Here is an 18,465-nt window from a genome sequence, read left to right on the forward strand (position 1 = left end):
TGGAAATCTGGATGAAAGGTTAGATAAGCAAAAGTAAACAACAACTACAACAAAACAGCTGATTCTATTCTCAATTGCTCTGAATAAATTATGGGAAGTAGTCCACAAGAGGGAGTTTTAGATTCAGTCTTTACATAAAAAACAAATAAATAGATAGTATTACTAGATATAATTGAATGAGATCAAATTGTTTTCCTTAAATTGAGAAAGCAATCAGAGCTAAAGCAACTGCCCAGTTAATTTTATTTTCACTCAGAATAACTGCCATACAGTTAATCAATCAATCATCCAAAAAATAATTATCATATCATAGTTCAAATATAAGGTGCAGTTCTACTCTTCTTGTCTCCATCGTGCATCTGAGTATTATGGCTTTGCTTGGTTGTGTGGTTAACACAGGTCATCTGGTAAACTAAATACCAGAGAAGATTGAATTTCTTTCTACTTCTTACTCCGTTTATCCATCCCTTTGTATTGCTGCCACTTTGAGCTGAGTCTTCTTTATGACATCTGATCTGCATGTTAATTACCTCTTTTACCTCTTAGTTTAATATCTTGCTGCATGGAAAGAACATGAATCTCTGAGACATTGCAAAAGCCCTCTAGCTTTCAGTCATGCACAAAAGTGCACACATGCACAGACATCTGGAAAAGCCCATTCTTGTGCATTTTTGTGCATGCTGAGATTGCTAGTTTAGGTTTTGGGTAAAACCATTGGAAGGAGGAGACAGTAGGATGCATGCCTAGGATAGCCTACAGTAAACTCAGAGTAAAGATCAGAATGTCTGCAGGGGCACCTGAAGCCTTCTCTTGCCTCTCCGCCTGAGTATGTCTACCCGATGGGGAAGGCTTTAAAAACTACCACTTGTCATCAGCATAAAGGGTCCAAGGGATGAAGTGGGTGCAGCTTGTGCCATTTGTTTTTGAAAGGACTAAACAAGCTCTAAAAGGAGGTGAGGAGCCTTTTTTTCTCTGTGCTTTGGAAGAAAAAACATTCACACGTTTATGTTGCAGATCAGTCCTTCCTCCAGACATCACCTCCTATAGCCAACATGCACAGAGATGTGCATAAATTTGATTTCTTCACACACACACATATGCGCACTGTGCATATATATGCACACCGCACCTCATTGCATTTAACCAGCTAAAGCAGGTGTGAGTTGTGAATTCACAAGGTGTGCCATTCCATCATCGCTCTGATAATTAGAAGGATTGTTAATACAATTTCCCCCATACGCACACATGTACTCACACAGAAGACATGCACATTTGCTCCCTTTCTCAGCCATGCAACAAGACTGTGTCTCTTGTGGCTGATAGATTGTAATGAATGTAACAGCAGTCAGATCCTTCAAAAGCCTCTCAAAAGCTTAAGCCCCCTTTATTAAATTAAGCTAACGATGCCTAAGGCCAGGTCCGCTGCTGAGAGACAGCAAGTGAGCTTGGGAGAAGAGAATAGGGGAGGCCGTGCCGAGAGAAGCGAAGGCTGCAGAGAAAAAGAGGAGTTATAAGCAGTGTTAGGAGTGCTGTATGTGAAATGGTAAGCAGTCAAATCAATGAGGGATGGTAGGAACAGGGGACGTTTAATATCAAAGGAGGGAGGTGGAGGAGGTTGAAGAAGAAAGGCTAGTGAAAGAGAACAGGAGGAGGAGAAGAGGAATACCCTGCAGACTCTTGCAGTTCTACAGCACCACACCTGCAGCTGAGAAGAGGAATAGTAATTAAAGCTCATTGTGAGAGTTCCAAAGTGTATTTCTGAAAGTGTGCTGGAAACTGTCGGCGGAAACACAATTGTTTATCCAATCTGTGTTTAAATGGAACAAGCAGTTTGGATGTGTTTTCAAACTATTTTGGTTAAATGTTAATTACTCTGCATGCTAAATGCTCGTTCTTTGTAGTTATACGCAAAAAGTAGGAAGTTGTAATATAACAACATAATGCGAATGTCATTCAGATTATATGAATAGATATAGAATGAACCTCCAATGAAAATCTGAGTCTGTAATAGATTTGTTTCTGACTGAAAAAAACTAATTAGCAACTAATAGACTCAGGATGTCTTCAAAAATGTCTTAGTTGATATATTACAGGGTTATTTCCACATAAAATGATTAATGCAGTCATGCTGATGGATCTGGAGCTGATTATACAGAAAAAATATTTATTTTTTGTAGTAATTCCTTACAGAAATGACTAATTACCAAAAATGATTGAAAACTAATAGCTTATTAGTGATTACTTATTTTAAAAAAACATGAAATTGCTAATTGACAAAAATTCTGAGACAACTAAGATTTTTTAATACCCAGCTGATTATCTGGCTAATGAAAGAGAAGGAGGGTTTCCTTTAGAGTCTACAGAACTGCCATGTGTACAGACAGCAGGCACATCAAAGGCTGAGGTCTCAGAGCTGCGTTTTTAGTCAGGATGGCTTGTCTACCTGCTCTCTTTTACAGGTCAAGCAGAGGTGAGGGATACACTATCACTTGGATGAAAGGCTGGATAAATGGCTGACGAATGCATGCACGCACACAAACACATGCAGAGGGTTAAGCTGAGATCGCTCTGGGAGCTGGGTGCTTTTCTCCGCTCTGCTGTGCTCACTGTCACCCCATAAAAGTAGGATATGGCAGGAGAATGCACAATACACAATTAAGCTGGCATTTGATCCAATGCGTGCAACAATTAGCAATTTACAGCACAATGTGAGTTAAAAAGGACTTTATCCCTCCTTCCCCGGTTAGCTTCTTAATCCTTTATTTTCATCCTTGGCATTAAAAGAACACCATGTCTTTACTGCTTAAAAGTGTGGCTTTAATTTTACACCCTGTGCAGTCGCTGGTATCAAATCCACAGTAAAACCATTGATAGGCCAGACAGAGGTAGATGCTTGTGTGAGCTTTTATGGTTGTCTGTCCCCTTGTGGACACTTGTTTGAACTACTCTTTTTTTTTTTTTTTTTTTACCAACTGCCAGAATACACAGTTGGTATTAAGCAATACAAAGCTAAATTAATCCATATCATAATTTATTGATTAAGATCAAAATTTAAGATTAATCCAGATATGCAGCATTTATTATTTTGCCATGACCTAACCATGATGTGGTCATTGTGGTCAGCTTGTGCTGTTGCTCTAAGGATAATAGGTATACTGTTTGTTTGGTTGTATGATGGGAGAAATGCAATTAAATATTGGAAGATAAGTTTAAACCACAGGTTGTATATAAGAAATCAACGACGTCAACAGCATTTTTATTTCCAGAAAGAACCCAGTAGGAGATTTTTGTGATCTAGGCTATAATTTACTACATGCCTTCAAAAAATTGCTGAAAAAAGACTTTAGTATATTGGCTATTTGTCAATCAGTTTAAACAGAATCAGTCAAACTGACCACAGATCAGAGTTTGGGTGATTGCTTCAGATTAGATGTACTTTTAACTGTCATTCTACACACACACACACACACACACACACACACACACACACACACACACACACAATCAAATATGCTGAAACAAAAGGGAAAAATCAGTAATACAAATGTTCTTTTTAATTATGTATGATGTTTAAAGAATGCAACGACTGAATTCCTTCTTTATCCTGTCATTTGTCATAATTAACTAACTTGATCCATCTTCATTCTAATTTGGTTGTATGTTTCAAAGATCAGGAAGTAACTTTTTCTTTCCTGGTTGAGGATGGAGGCGCTTTTTTTTTTTTTAATCTATCTATCCCACGAGGGATGACAAAGCGGGGTGAGCCCTATGGACTGGAGGCGTGACGGGGAGGGAGCAGGTGCTTCAACCCCCCGCCTCTCCACCGAGTGCTCTGTCTTTTCTGCGTATGTGTCCAGCCCCCGCCAGAGAGGAAGCTCCACCTCCCGGCTCCCAGCAGCCGGCCGCCTCTCTCCTCCTCTCCCCGGCGCTCTTTTCGGCTCGGCTCTGCTGTGCTCCGTCCTGTGGCCTCGCTAGGCGTCGGAGCTTCCTGCGCGATAACAAAAGTGCAGAGTCTCTGTTCTCGACGGAAGGATGGATCTGGCCTCTCGCTGCTAACAAAGGGAGAAATTTACTTATTTATGAACAGTCGCGGAATAACCCATACTTGTTTGCGGTGAGTGCTTCTGTCTAAATCTGTAGTTGGGCTTGTTTTCGAACCCGGAGGTTGTTTGTGTAAACGAGCGAGCATACGGCTGGGGCTGTGTTGAGGAAGTCATTACTATATCGAGGAAACGTTTTTTTTTGTTTTGTTTTTTTTGTTTTTTGTGAAGGTCGGTACCAAGCCCTTGTCTCCTCGCGCGTGTGTGCGCGCGCGTTAATGTGTGAAAGATAGACGCGACAGTGCAACAAAAAGAGAACCGCTCTGGTGCATTCAGGTGGCCATTTGTGCTTTCATTTTGTATAAGTGTTTTGCTTATTGCATTGCTAAGGGCTTTTCATGTTTGTTAGTCTTGTTTTAAGATGCATATTAGCCCAAAGGTTTCCCAGAGAAAGAAGAATAAATATATCTGACGACCCCCACCCCTCAAATGAACTTCTTGTAATGTTGTTACCAGGGCACTGTTGGGATTATTATATCAAGCACAGCCCCAAGGGCTTCAACATTAAACTTGTTACGCTCGCTGTAGACCTTTCCCTATATAAAAACGGTATTGTTGGCTATCTTGGCAGTTGGAAGTCTCCAGTCAGACTGGCTCCTTTAAAATTATTGTCTGGTCTGCGTTGCTCCCTGAGAGGAGGAAAGGGGGCATTTCCTCTGCGTAATTGTGACTGACTGCTAGACTGACACATTTTGACCATTTGGTGCTCTCGGGGTGCAAGATTTGACCCCATGCAGCGATGTGTGAGCACGCCCGTGCGCGTGGCAGGTGGACCGTGTTGAATCACTTCCCACGCGCTCTTGCTTTTGATCCGCAGGCGCGCGTACAACAGCTGCTTCTGTAGTGAAGACACACACACACACACACACATATATATGTATATGTGTGTGTGTGTGTGTGTGTGTGTGTGTGTATCCTACTCACGCAGGACATGCTCGTTACACACGCCGTTTATAAAAACGGTCTTCAGCTCTTCAAACAGTGCCCTAAAGCAACAGGCTCTAGGCTTTACTGAGCACACCGTGGAGTGGGTTGAGTTTATCTGCAACCAGAAGGAGTCTTGTGTGTTTTAGTTGCTGCTGATAAGGTTAGCCATAACTGCAAAAGCAAAGCAATGGAGCCTTCTGGGTTTGTTGTTGTTGTTGTTGTTGTTCCTGTATAAAATGACAGTAGCTCCCGCTGCCTGTGACACCCACTGGTATTTCACTGGCCTTTTTCTTTCTTTTTTGTCAGTGTGTTACATTTTCCGTTATGCCTATCGTAATTTAAATTGATTACAACAGTTTTTTTTTCCCCACACACATGAGCAAGAAATGTCTCATGGCTGGGCCAGGCACAACAAAACACACTACTGGACCATTAAGAATTAATGAAGGGACCCCTTCGTTTGTGGAGGACAATAACAGTTGTTATTTCTGTATTTTGCTTGTCGTAGACATAACATGTAGTGGTAAGGTTTCTCTTCCTAGTTAAAAAAAAACCAACAACATAATGTTAAATATGTTTATTTACATGGTTTCATCGATAATTTATGTGTGCTGCTATAGTATGTTCATTTATTCTCTTTACAGCAACCCCATAATCTCACTATGCAAATTATGTGGTCTGGTCTCTGGAGTCTCAGCAAGGTTTCAAACGGCCATTTGTTTAGTTTGTTTGCTTTTTTTTTCCTTTTTGTGGATGATACAGAACTTCAGTATAAAACATTTCCTGGTTTTCCTCACGACCAGCTGTGTTCTGTTTAATAAATCATGTTGAACACAGCACGTGTATTTTGCAGTAATGGTGTGAATTTGATTAAGGCTTTGATCCAAATGTAGCCACAGTGGATATGCCAGCCTTCTGAGTGCTTTGTTGATATAACCTTAACTAAGGTCAGACTGAGGCGACAGTTAGCACCTTTGCCACTGATGGTAACCAGCCCCCCCTACTTCACGAATTTTATGTTTGATACAGGAAATCCTACACATTACCACACACTTAACTTGGCATTTTGCCTTTCTAAATTTGGTTGTCACAGGTTGATTTTTTTTTTTAAGCTACCCTTCAACATAATATAACTTGATACCTATCATCTCTATTAAAGTGTGAAAATAGTTTTTCCTTCATTTTGAGTGTCTTTTTCCAGAGAAATGCTGTTCGTTTATGCTGTTTTATATATGATTGCAAATAGTGAGCTTTGAATAAAAGATTTACATTTTGAGTCTGTTAGTTTAATTAAAATACAAGACTTTGAAAACCTTCAAAATTTGCTAAATTATGCTGTTAACTAGGGATCATGTTGGGAAGCGTCTGTCAGAGATGGCACATTGTGCCTTACTCAGCTGATCGCTAGTTGATGCGGTTTGGAGTATTTATTAAAGTTTATGATAAAATTGCTGTCTCTTGTATGACCTGTTTTTTGAGCGTTTTTTTTTTTTTTTTTTTGGTCATAGTTATACAATTCTGAGTCATTTCAGAGTCAATGTTGAGCAGCTTTAAAAAGCTACACTGACAGTGTAGCCGCTGTAAAAGGTTGGGGACATTGATATGTTTCAATTTTGGCTCATTTGCCTGTCTTAATATGCAAACTGCTTTTACTTTGTCCTGTATTGCTTTATGTGATGTGATTAGTTCCAAGCAGAAGTCATTTTTTAAGCTTATGTGAATCATATTACAACTCCTCTGTGTGGTTTAATTGGTTCCTTAAAAGCATCAGTTTTTTCTGGTCTACCTTTAAAAGAGCAAACATTTGATGATGAAGATTTCTCCAATTGTCTTTAACACAAGCAGAGCTTCTCTCCCTGTAAACCTTTTGCAAGGCCCCTGGATCTGTCTGACCGTCATTAGTAAACATGTTATAAATGTCCATTATGACTCAAAAGTGACTCTTTTCTTATTCGCAAATCGATTTTTTTGATCAAAGGATGGTGTTTCCGGATAGAGTCGTGATCAATAATCTAAATCAAAATCTCAATCACACAGATCTAGTTGAACTGTTTGGTCATGTGTTTTGTTGTGCATGTGGTTACTAGGTTATGAAACCTGTTATTTTAAACCAAGACTGACTAACTAACCGTTTTCCCTTTGATTTTATTCTGATGACCAGCAGCACCAATTCATGTCTCTGCTTCTTTGAGAATCAGGATGTTGGTTTGCACAAAGCTGCTCTTCATCCACCATGCACTATCCAAGATGCATAATGCACACAGTGATCATCCATAATAAGTCACAGCCAATCATGCTTTTGCTTAGTGCAGGGCAAGTAGTAAGGATTGGACGGCACTATTATTTATTTAATAACCAGATTCCTCAGAAAGCAGATCCTAAGATAAGATCATCGGCAGTGGAAGATTGTCATATTGCCTTCCCCCTTGCTGCTAAACTGAAAAATGTGAACCTCCTTAGCAAAATTAAGTTAGCTGGCTTTATTTAGATTTATTGCCACTCGTCTCAGCCTTACTTGTGTCAAACGGTTCAGCTTTTGAAGAGTGTGTGAGATTACCTCTGCAAATCTTGCTCTGAGAAGCCGAATTTTTCACTTATCTGCTGTTGAAATATTCTTGAACCTTTGTAATGCAATGCTGTTTTTTTTTTTTTTACTAGGTTGGCATGTTTTCAGGTGTCGTTGTGCTGTTTGTCATGCTGCGGTAGCCTGCAGTGCTGCGAGTGTCTGGGGGCTAGACAGCAGCTGTGTTGAGCAGAGTGTTGGTGACAGTTTGTCTGTGGCAACAGCACCTGGCTCTGTTTAGAGAGTGATTAGGAGAGTCCCAAGCAGCTCCCTGTACTGTTTACGCAAGGAGCCTGGAGTTAAAGGTGACCCACTTTGCATTTTCTTATCAACAGCCCACATTGATAGCTTTGAATAGCACAGACTGTAGAGGGACCTTTGCATGGGTTTACATAGTTAGAGAGAATGGGATGTGTTTGACTGGGTGAGGCTCCGCTTTGACTAGCATTACAACAATGTCCTGAGGTGGTATGAAAATGTGGGAGCAGACGCCGCTCTCTTTGTGTGCCAGGGCAGGGTTTCTGTGTGGTCTGGTTTTCTATGGGAAGAGAAACCATGGTAGGATGTTTAGGAAATGAGGGTTTTCCTCGGCCAGCGTGCGTCCATCCTCTTTGCCATGTTTCTTCTCCTTTCAGCCCACTCTTGTCTTTCTCTCCCTCTTTTACCCTCTTGATCTCTGTTCTTCTGTTTTCCCGACTAGAACTCTCTCCGGGTATGTCGTTGACTTTGTGGTGTTAAGCTCTGGTTGATGGCTCCTCCTTGTGGGATGGTGGGTTTGATTTTGTGTGTGTGTGTCCAAGAATCCCCTACTGAGTGTTTAAAAAAAGAGAGAGAGAAAAGAAGCGGTAGTAAATGTGAGCTGTAAATGTGATGACCAGTGAAGACAGCTGAACAAACGGGTCATAAAGTATTTATCTGAGGGGAAGACAACCAGGCAGACAGTCAGTTCCCCTAGGTAGAAGAAGAAGCAGTATGTCAGACAACCTAAAACTTCCTGTCACTGCTTACTTTCGTTCCCATTTCTAACACTTTTTGCCCCATATTTTACTGATAAAGCCACTTCTTGCTTGATGTATTGACTTGATGAGTGTGAGCGCAAGCCTTTCTTGCTTTTCATGTTTTATACTTTAAGCATAGATAAATAAAGATACCTCCACCTAGGCCTCCGAAAAAACCCAAGAACAATAAAATTAATCAAACAGGGACTTGATGATGAAGGTAAAGGAGGCCACAGGGAATGTAAACACCTGCTGCTGCGATGAGAATACAGTTTGCATGAGTCTTGGTCTCAGTTTGTTAACTCAGACTCTTTTAATTACATAACCTACCTTGTAACACAACTTTAACATTGTCTCCTGCTCATCATCTATCACACTTAAAGATAAAGAGGAACAATAAGAGATGATAACTTGTAAGGTTACTCAGGATTTTTTCAGTGAATCGGCTGTACATGCACACCTCTGCCCTTGTTTCTCAATCTCATATCTTGTATCTGCAGATTTTCTACTTTCAATTTGCCGGACATTGTTCCTCTTTACCATTACCATGAGTCATGATAGGTGCCAGCTGAGTGAGGCAGAGTCACACAGCTCTTTTGCTGTGCTCGAGTCCTATATTTCAAGACCCATTCTCTTAACTTGCTCTGGAGGCATGCAGCCTTTGTGTCCAGTGTGATTTCATTTAGACAGCGGAGCACAGTTCTCAGCAGTGAAGTAATCACCAGCAACTTTTTCACAATGTTAACTTTGTGTTTTCTGGCCACAGTTTGGATTAAATTGCCTGAGGGGAGCTGAAGAAGGAAAACATTTCCATTCACACAAGTCAGTCCTTCTACATTGACCAGACCAAAGCACCCCTTAGATAACTTTAGATTTTGTGTGTGTGTGTTTGTGTAGCTCATGTTTGCTGCTTTCATTGTCATACTGCCTGATAAGCACTGACCAAATAAACACAACACAGGCAATATGAGAGCAGCAGATAAGATAATCATATACACACCATACTTGACTGTTGCCCCCACCAAGTAGTGCTACTTTCCTTAAGCTTTTATTTGTGTATGTGAATTGTATAGTGTGTATCTGTTTTGCCGTTGCGCTTCCTCCAGTCACACTCTTTGAGTATAACACAGCATTGTACTAGAGGCCACTCTTCAACAAAGCCTCTTTCTTCTGCTATCACATCATCATCTCTCCTTCTCCCCTCTATCTGTGTTTGCTTCCATCTCTCTTCAACATGTCTGTTTGCCTCTCTTCTTTCCTTTTTTGGTATCTTCTACATCAGCTGACTGTCATATTGTGTCTGTTTGTTAGCATGACTCCGTGTGTATGAGAGGAAGGTCAGATGTACTTGAAGAAGTGAGAGGGGCTTTGTGGCCAAACACTTGGATCAGCTCATGGACAGAGCTTCAGCTTCATGTCTGTGTCAGTGGGGGAAACAGTGCTGCAGTGCTAAATGTGCTTTCATAGAGGAGCTACTTGCTAGATAAGCTTGTTTTGTTTTGTGATATTTGCATAACTAAAAAGCATACTTTTTTAAAATTCCTGTTTAATACCTCTGTTCACACCTACCTTATGTGTTGTCTCTAATCTCAGTTTCAGATCAGATGTATGGTTTCCCCCTTTGAGCTGGCACTGACTGGCATGTAAGTGCTGGTAATTGGTGCAATAATTCAGTTAATTTGTTTGGGGGGAAAAAAAGTATGGTCATATTTTGAAAGAAAACAGCAACTACAAGTGGAAATTAAATAAGATGCTGTATTATGTAAGCCAGATACTTTAATAAGCACGTTCTGTCTTTCTTTTTAATTAAACAAAAAAAAGGCAGCCACCAATTCTGAGCAATTCTAAGAGTTCAATGAAGTTTTTTTTTTACTATCTCGTTTTATATGTCCAAGGTATTTTTTTGTGTCCTTATGAAATACAGCAACAAAGTAAAATAATTTTTCAACCTAGAAGCATATATTTCCACTAGTTTTTCAACATTAATTAAAGGGATAGGGTGTAACCTTTGACCCAAACATTAATCAAATATGAGCTTGACAATAACAGTGCTGGACACATGTTTGCGCTCCAAGAGGGCTTTCCTCTTTAGAAACCACACATTGTAACTTTGCAGGAGTGGATCCATCTCTCATTGGATCATGTGACCTCTATACGTATAAACACTATAAACACAGGGCTATGCTTTGTGATACTTTTTCCTTCTCTTCAAACAGAATTTTATCATGGCTGAACAGAGGAGGAAGGTGTCTGAGGAGGCCAGAAAAAGAAATGAGTCTTTGCTCTGGAGTCTACTTTTGCATACTTAAGTCAATCATTTATTAAACAAGATGATTTGGCTTTTCTGATTATACTTCCTACTGGTGTGCAGGTGGCCACTTCCCAGTTTGGAGGAGAGATACAGAACTTTGTACGACTTATAATGGGATCAGTAGTTTCTACTGATGGCAAATTTAGCAGCAGGAGCTTCAAAATCTATAAGAGAGGCTCTTCTACCACTTTCTTAATATGTAATTGGTGCTGTCCTATGACGTCAGGATGTAGTAGTGTTTTAGATGAGCGCTGATCTTTTACACGTTCTGTGAGGGTGTAGGACAGTCATTCTTCGGAATTTTTGCTATATAAATGCATCATGTAGGGTTTTTATTTCAATGACTTGGCAAATAATTTTCAAGAAATTAGAGACATGATCTGACATCACTAAAGATGAAGGAATTTGGAGCGTTTTTGAAGCGAACCTACCTCTGTAGGCAAAGAAAGAACAAGCAAACTCTAGACAATAAGCCACAGCAGAGATTTAATTGAGGACTTTCTTGTTGCAAGGTGACAGAATGAACCAGTACTTTACTGTGCCACCCGCAACAATCTATTTAAAATTAAGCATATTTCACTACATGTTAGGCCTATTAAAGGCATTATTGGGTCCCGTCAGATGCCAGAGATGACATACAGCATAGTGTACTTCTCTGAGCACTGTACCTTTGGGTACAAAATTTAAACCATTATTTGTCTGTGTGTGGTCACAGTGAGCATCCTCACTCAGAGAAAAAGAAATTCACTCATCAATCACGTGCACTCTCGGACACATACTTACGAGTGTGGGAGCAGGAACACACACCAATTATACCAATTACAAAATTATAATAGGGTAACTCTCAACAACTGGACCCTACAATGGAAAGTCAAGTGGGGCTGTGAACATGTCCGTGTGTGTGTGCATGCGTGTGTGTGGTGGATCCACTTGAAAGTCAGGACCCATACAGAGCACTTGCAGTGCTAATTAGGCAACTACAATCTAGCAGAATACACCACACAGAGAAATAGAAGCAAGTAGAGAGAAAGGATAAAATGAGAAGTGTGTGGATGGAAGCCAACAAAAACTGTGCTCATCTCCTGGGGAACTTTGTGGAGAGAGTGGTGGGGTGTGGGGGGGTAATGAAAGAAAGAGTGAGAAACATGAAAAATAACCAAATATGTCACATGCAGTAGGGTCCCAAGGCACTAAGGAAAATGCAGTCCAGAACAATACATACACATGTCAGTGTGTCATGTAGGCTTTCTGTGTATTTGAGTATTTGTGCATGTATCGTTTATGTGGCATAGCGTGTACTGAAGAGAACCACAGGTGCATCAACCACAATAAGATCTATGGGAGTTCTTCCTTTGCTGATTTTGTGCGTGCATGATCTGAAACATCTATATTGCCCTTCCTTTCTGGAGACAGCCACAATGCCACCTCGTCTGTCTCTGTAGCAGGTGAAGGTGATTAAAAGAGGACATGAGGCACGACATGGTGATGGTAGCAGTGATGACAGTAAGTCAGAGATGACTCCCTGCCTGTGTTCTCGGTCAAACAGCTGGACCCCGGCTGAAGATGGGCCTCTCTTCAGGGGAGTGGCAGCACTGTATTGCACTCAGAAAGGGCGCTGTGGCGGGGACAGGCAGCAGATTGACACCAGAGGGCATAGACCACAAAGAGCCAGAGACACAGACAGGAGGCTCTTATGTGTGTTTGCGTGGCTGAATATGAGCCTCTTCATGTGTGTTCACACTCTCTAAGCAGCGTTGTGAAGCGTAACCAGACTGTTCTGTCATACGCCCACACTGGTGTCTCAGAGAGCACAACTACACACTCCCCAGATGACATGCATACACACACGCACCCACACAACCACAACCTCAGCAAGCCGTACCACAGCTGATATGTAATTAACAGACAGAGGAAATGGCACTGTCGGGGTGGATGAGTTGGATATGGGGAGGAAGAGAGGGGAGAAAGTCATCTTAGCTCGTGCCTGCCCTCAAGACATGCTTTTTCTCAGAAGCTGTCTGTTTGCACGTTGGAGAATTGGGGAAAGGGGCGGGGGGGGGTTGGACGAGATGGATGCCGGCTGGTCTTTTGAAATCTCTCTGTTTTTGTTGCAAGCTGCTGTCAGGCAGGTTGGTGGTGGAGGTGAGAGAAAGAGAAGTAGGAGGTGAGGGATGAATAATAAGATGTGCACATACATGCACACTCACGTACACAAGCATATCATTTGAAGCTATGTAAGGTAGAAGACTGCTCTCTTTGGTTGTTGCAGAAAGATGTTTGCGTGTTCAGGACAGTGTGAGCCAGGTCAGAGGGAGATGTACTCTGTGCTCAGTTGTCGCTTCATAATGGCATCCTGCTGCATAATGACAGCTGGTAATACTCTTTTTTTCTCTCATGCTCATAGCCCTCCAAACATGCACTGCCACCTTTCTGCAAGTGTCTTTATCTACCTTCTTTTTCTTCCCTTATTCTCCAGTGGAATTGTCGCCTTTTGATATAGATGCTCTGCAGCCAAGGCGCTGCTGTTTCAGGATTTTCACTGATATTGGAGTTTTGTCTTAGGTTTGGAGGAGAGGAGATGGCACTCAAAGGTGTTCCTGCCTGTGCAAACACACAACGTGCTAATACGCATCTGTTGTATCGTGCCTGAGGGTAGATTGCTCTGACATCTCATCTCAGAAGTCAAACAAAGCTGGAACTACCAGAGCAGGTTTATCCTGCTGTGTGTCTGTATACTGTGTGTGTAATCTTATGTGTACAAGAATGAGATCATTGCAAACAGCTAGATGCAGAGTTGACATCCAAACCCTGGTAATCATATGTCTGAGCATTAAAATCCACTCTTGAGATTGTCTCCAAGAACCTGTCAGAATTATTACATAATTCCTTAATCTCTGATTTGAGCTGGTGGCTTTCATTTTGCATGATCATTTTCACTTCCACACACTTGTTTCAAAATGTTTGCATAAATCAAATAAAAGGTCATATTTTCATCACCAATGGCATTTTTGCTTTGCTATGCTTTAATTATCACAAGAGATTGAACAGAAAAGGGCAATAACATAATTTATTCCCATCATTCATATAACAGTCATTGGTTAAAAACCACAAAAGAAAATGTCCATAACTTGCTTTCTGCTGCCTTTTCCCCTCTAAACATCTAAAGCTCTTGTGCACAAATTTAATTTTAAAAACTTAAAGGCATCTAAAATGCTAAAACAGCCACGTAGTTTTGGTTTCTGCAGTTATTCAGTTACATTGGGTGTCATTTTTGGGTAAATAAGGCTGAAGCACATGGTAGCGTGGCTGTGAAGTGGCCCATATTGCATCCTGTTTTGCTTGGATGGTTTCATCCACATTGCTGCTTCACTGATATTTTAGGCACCATAGTTTCCTGTCTTAGTCTTTAGTCTCAAGTTTCCTTCATGCTATACTTCTTACACACCCTACAGCCGTTCTTTTCATCTCTGCCTGCACATCTTCATTCAACCAAACAGGATGACATTCACTCATCAAGCTTAACTTACACCCTTCCAGTACTGAGGTCAGAGCTACTTACTCTCAGATATTTCAGCAGGGAGGATGATTCCACCTCTGAGAAGTATCCGCCTCCATATTCATATGCCACTATCCTTTAATTATTGCAGGGTACTTGTGATATAAGTTCATAATGTGAGATTGTCCCTGAATGGCATGATAAAAATTGGGAGAAAAATTTGTTCAATAAAAAAAAAAAAAAAAAAAAATCTGGATTTTTTTTTTTTTTTTTTTTTTTTTTTTTTTTTTTTTTTTTTTTTTTTTTTTTTGGTCAAAAATCACATTTCTATTTTAAATGTTTCTATGTTTAGATCCCAAATGGAGAAGAAGTCACAGCTTTTCTTCAACTGAGGGAAAAATGTTTTTCTTTGACTGTCTAGTAACATGACCTTAAATCCATTTTGGAAAACACTTAAACAGAAGATGGAGAATGACGGACAATCTGCAAAAATGCGCAGAGATAAATCCTCCATCATTTTAAGTCAAAAGTGTGGACACATTTCAGTTTTTTTGCTTTGAAAAGCAAAGTAAAAATCGACAATACTTAGGAGTCGCAATTTAAATCAAATTGGCACCCAAAAAATAGTTAAAAATCAAATCATGAGAAAAGCATATCATCCCAGCCTTTATAAAAACCCTGCGTAATGTGTATGAAGTTGTAGTAAATGGATGCCACCTGAAGGTCCTAAACAAATTTATTCTTGCTTAATTTCCACTGCAGTTTTAAAAATGAGCCTAATGATCCCTCCAGCTTCCAAAAAGAAAAAGTTTTGTAAGTAATGGGAAAAGAATAATTTGCTTTGCATTTGCAAATGCACCAGTGATACTACAGTAAATACTATCACATAGGTGTAAGAGTGAAACAAAGCAACCATCCTGTAGAAATATCCAAAGAACTGACAGGTTTATTGCCAGGGCTATTATTTATTTATTTATTGCTTATTAGAGGACAGAAACTCAGTGGCTTGGCTATTTTTCCTAGAAGGACCACTACTTTTGAACAAATGTGTTATTTTCTAAGCCTCTACTAAAGGTTTATCTTTCAAGTATGGGCACAGGTTCACATCAGCTGGAGGTGATACTGTCTTAGTCCTGGCTGCTCTGGACATGGTCAGGTCATCCTGGTGACTGGATCAGGTAGCTGGGCCAGCAGCGCTGCACCACTAGTTTGAACAAGCTGATAGGCAAATCCCTTCCTGGTTAAAGATTAACCACTCACTAAAGCTGCCACTGCATTATCTCTCCACTGGCCAGGCCGTACGGGAGCCAAGAGGATTTGCTTGGTGTGTGTGTGTGTGTGTGTGTGTGTGTGTGTGTGTGTGTGTGTGTGTGTGTGTGTGTGTGTGTGTGTGTGTTTACGTGTGAAAGAGTAATCTGCATTCCAACCAGCCAAAGGGTGTAACTGTGTGTGTTTGACTATGCGAGTTAGTGATCGGCTTTTCTCCCAGCTGGGTGTTAAAACTGTATGTTTACTGTATGCCATTTAGCTGTTCATCTGTTATGTCCTGTATGTGTGTGTATGTGTGTGAGAGAGAGCGAGAGAAAGCAGGCTTGTGTGTCTGGGTGGATCATATTTACATGTTGTTTTTTGTTATCTCCAATATTTCTTTAGGACTTTGTTTTGTTTTTCCTTGGGGCGTTGCAGCCTTCAAAAAGTTATTTGCATCAGGAAGCCTGGTGTGTAACAGGCTTCTGATTAGCCCCTGAGTAGTCAACAAAGGGTAAAACTTAGCTGCAATCCTAAAATATCTCATAGATCTCCTAATAGCTGTGCATTAAGGCTCTTAATCGTGCTTCTGGATGTGGTCTTTGTCATTCTCTTAATCCACAACAGTATCATTATGTCTTTTTCTTTAGTATGTGACTGGGTTTAAAGTGGGTGACATATGACATTCACTGAGGGTGGACTCTCTAATGAACTGTGATACAGTGCCATCTGCTGGATGTTTGAAGAGCACAGACTGCTTGAAATACTAAGCAAGTATGTTGAAAGTGATCTTGAGATGTAAATTCAGCCTCACTCATCTGGAAATTCATAAGAGATTACTCAGCCCCGCCTACTTAAAGTACACTATTTGTCATCGCTTACTGTATTCATATTCAGATCCTGTGTTTTTCCACTTTCGAGAGAGATTTATAAATAAAACTGAGAGACAGGTCTCATTCCTCACCATGTTCACCTACAAACCTGTAACCCCATTTTTGATTTTCTGTTGAACCTTGTAATACGAGTTTTGTAACTATAGGTGAATTGACATACCAATTCCTGGTTCATGCTATACATATTCAAGGGCTGATTGCCACTGTTCCTCTGCTTTAAGTGTTGTCAACCATTTGGGATTGATTCTTGTGAAGCTACACTTCCCTGTTTGCATTTTTGGAATTTCATTGGCTTTCACTGGAAACAATGGAGAGTTGACAGGAAATGAAGACATGGAGATGGGTATCGGGTGGACAGCAAAGCTACATCTGAAACAGGAAAACTGTTTACCCCGTGGTTATCCCTCTGGTCCTTCTGACGACCAGGAGAGTCAGAATAAACAAGCAAAATTTTGAGAGGAGGCTTTGTTAACAAACACAGGACTCCGAGTCTCTATCTCACAATTTTGTGGTCCATTTGGCTGCTTATCCAAGTCTTTTTTTTTTTTTTTAGATTGATGACATTAGTACAAACTCTTGTCTCTAAAGCCATCTAGGTCCTAGAAAGATGGAAGAAAAACTGCAGCAGCCAAGAACACGGTGAAACTGTTTTCTCTCAGAGGACTGAGAGCATGGCCGTAGAAAAACAGAGCTTTTTCAAAAGGTGCATTGTGGCACGAAGCTCATAGCTGCCTGGCTTTACCCTGAAAATAGTGTCTCTCCCTGTGATTGGTCTCACACATATTCTCCTTCAGTATTCTGAGAAAAGTAGCAAGTGGCGGAAGGAGGAAATGACTAAAGAAACAACTCATTTACACCCCTGCGATGACAGCAGGACAGACGGAGGGGAAGTCCAACCCACGCCTTTACCCTTTTCTTCAGCCCTCCACCCTCAGCTACTATTACGCATAAATCTCCTCCATCCTGATATGTTCTTGTAAATGCAGCATGTATGTATATGTGTGTGTTTGTGTGTGTCGCAGTGTTAGTTGGCTTACTTGTTCACAGTTTTTCTTATGACTTCCTTTTATTGTGAAAAGGTAAATGTTTATTTAGAAAGAATGGATATCTTGTTGTGTGTGATGTTTATATTTGAATGTAAATTTGAAGTAGTGTAAAAACAATTATGATTTTAAAACAAAGACACAAAGGGTTTCATCTCTGAAGCTGTTGAGTTTCACACAAGTTAAGACATGTCCTTTTTTCTTTTAACTTTCTTTTTTTTTTGCCTACCTGCTTCCACCCATCCATACATTTGCATATAAACACACACACACACACACACACACACACACACACACACACACACACACACACGGTGTGACACTCCCCAGCAGTGGGGTCAGATGTGGTGACTGGCTGAGCACCCTCCCCTGTTCCTCCTCTTCTTCTCTCATGTCCCCTCCCCCCTCCTCCGGTTTGCCTTGCCAGGGCATGCATGCCTGTGTCTGTTATCTACAAATGGCTGAGGAATTATAGGTTGAGAGGGGAGGAGGAGGAGGAGGTGGAGTGAGAGAGAGTGTGAGGAGGGAGGGAAAGCGAGGATGAGGTCATGTGACATCGCAGCAGCTGCTAGGCTAAGAATTTCTGTTTTCTCACTTAGAGAGAGGGAGCGAGAGCAAGGAGGGGAGAGATAGGCAGCATGTGTGGCGTGTTGCTTTGTTAGATAAGCTCTAAACGGTCTTTGTGAGCTGCAGTGCGAGAGGCAGGAAGGCAGGCAGGGAGAGGGTGGATGAGCAAGAGGAGATAGATAGTCTGAGGGCGTGAGCAAGGAGTACAGGAAGATGGTGTATGTCCTGTTGGTCGCTGCCGGTGTGTGCTGGGATGGGCTCAGTGTGAAGATGCAGCCATGGGGGATCAAGACAGCTTCGCTTCTTTGTGCAGTAAGGA

At 41.0% G+C, this 18,465-nt stretch overlaps 1 protein-coding gene across 2 annotated transcripts in view; it reads left to right on the top strand.

Moving 5' to 3' along the window:
* The window catches only part of gse1b (Gse1 coiled-coil protein b), a 172,717-nt gene that overhangs the window by 126,920 nt on the left and 27,332 nt on the right, over positions 1 to 18,465 (top strand). Inside the window, exon 1 of one of the 2 annotated variants that reach the window (XM_079243552.1) lies at positions 18,348 to 18,458. The exons of the other annotated variant lie outside the window; for it this stretch is intronic. Coding sequence (XP_079099678.1) covers positions 18,425 to 18,458 — 34 coding nt within the window. The 5' untranslated portion in view covers positions 18,348 to 18,424. Of the gene's footprint in view, positions 1 to 18,347; positions 18,459 to 18,465 lie in introns of those variants that run through there. 2 annotated transcript variants of the gene reach the window in all.

The sequence above is a fragment of the Telmatherina bonti genome, assembly GCF_933228915.1.
Source record: "Telmatherina bonti genome assembly, chromosome: 1".
Taxonomy (NCBI): Eukaryota; Metazoa; Chordata; class Actinopteri; order Atheriniformes; family Telmatherinidae; genus Telmatherina; species Telmatherina bonti.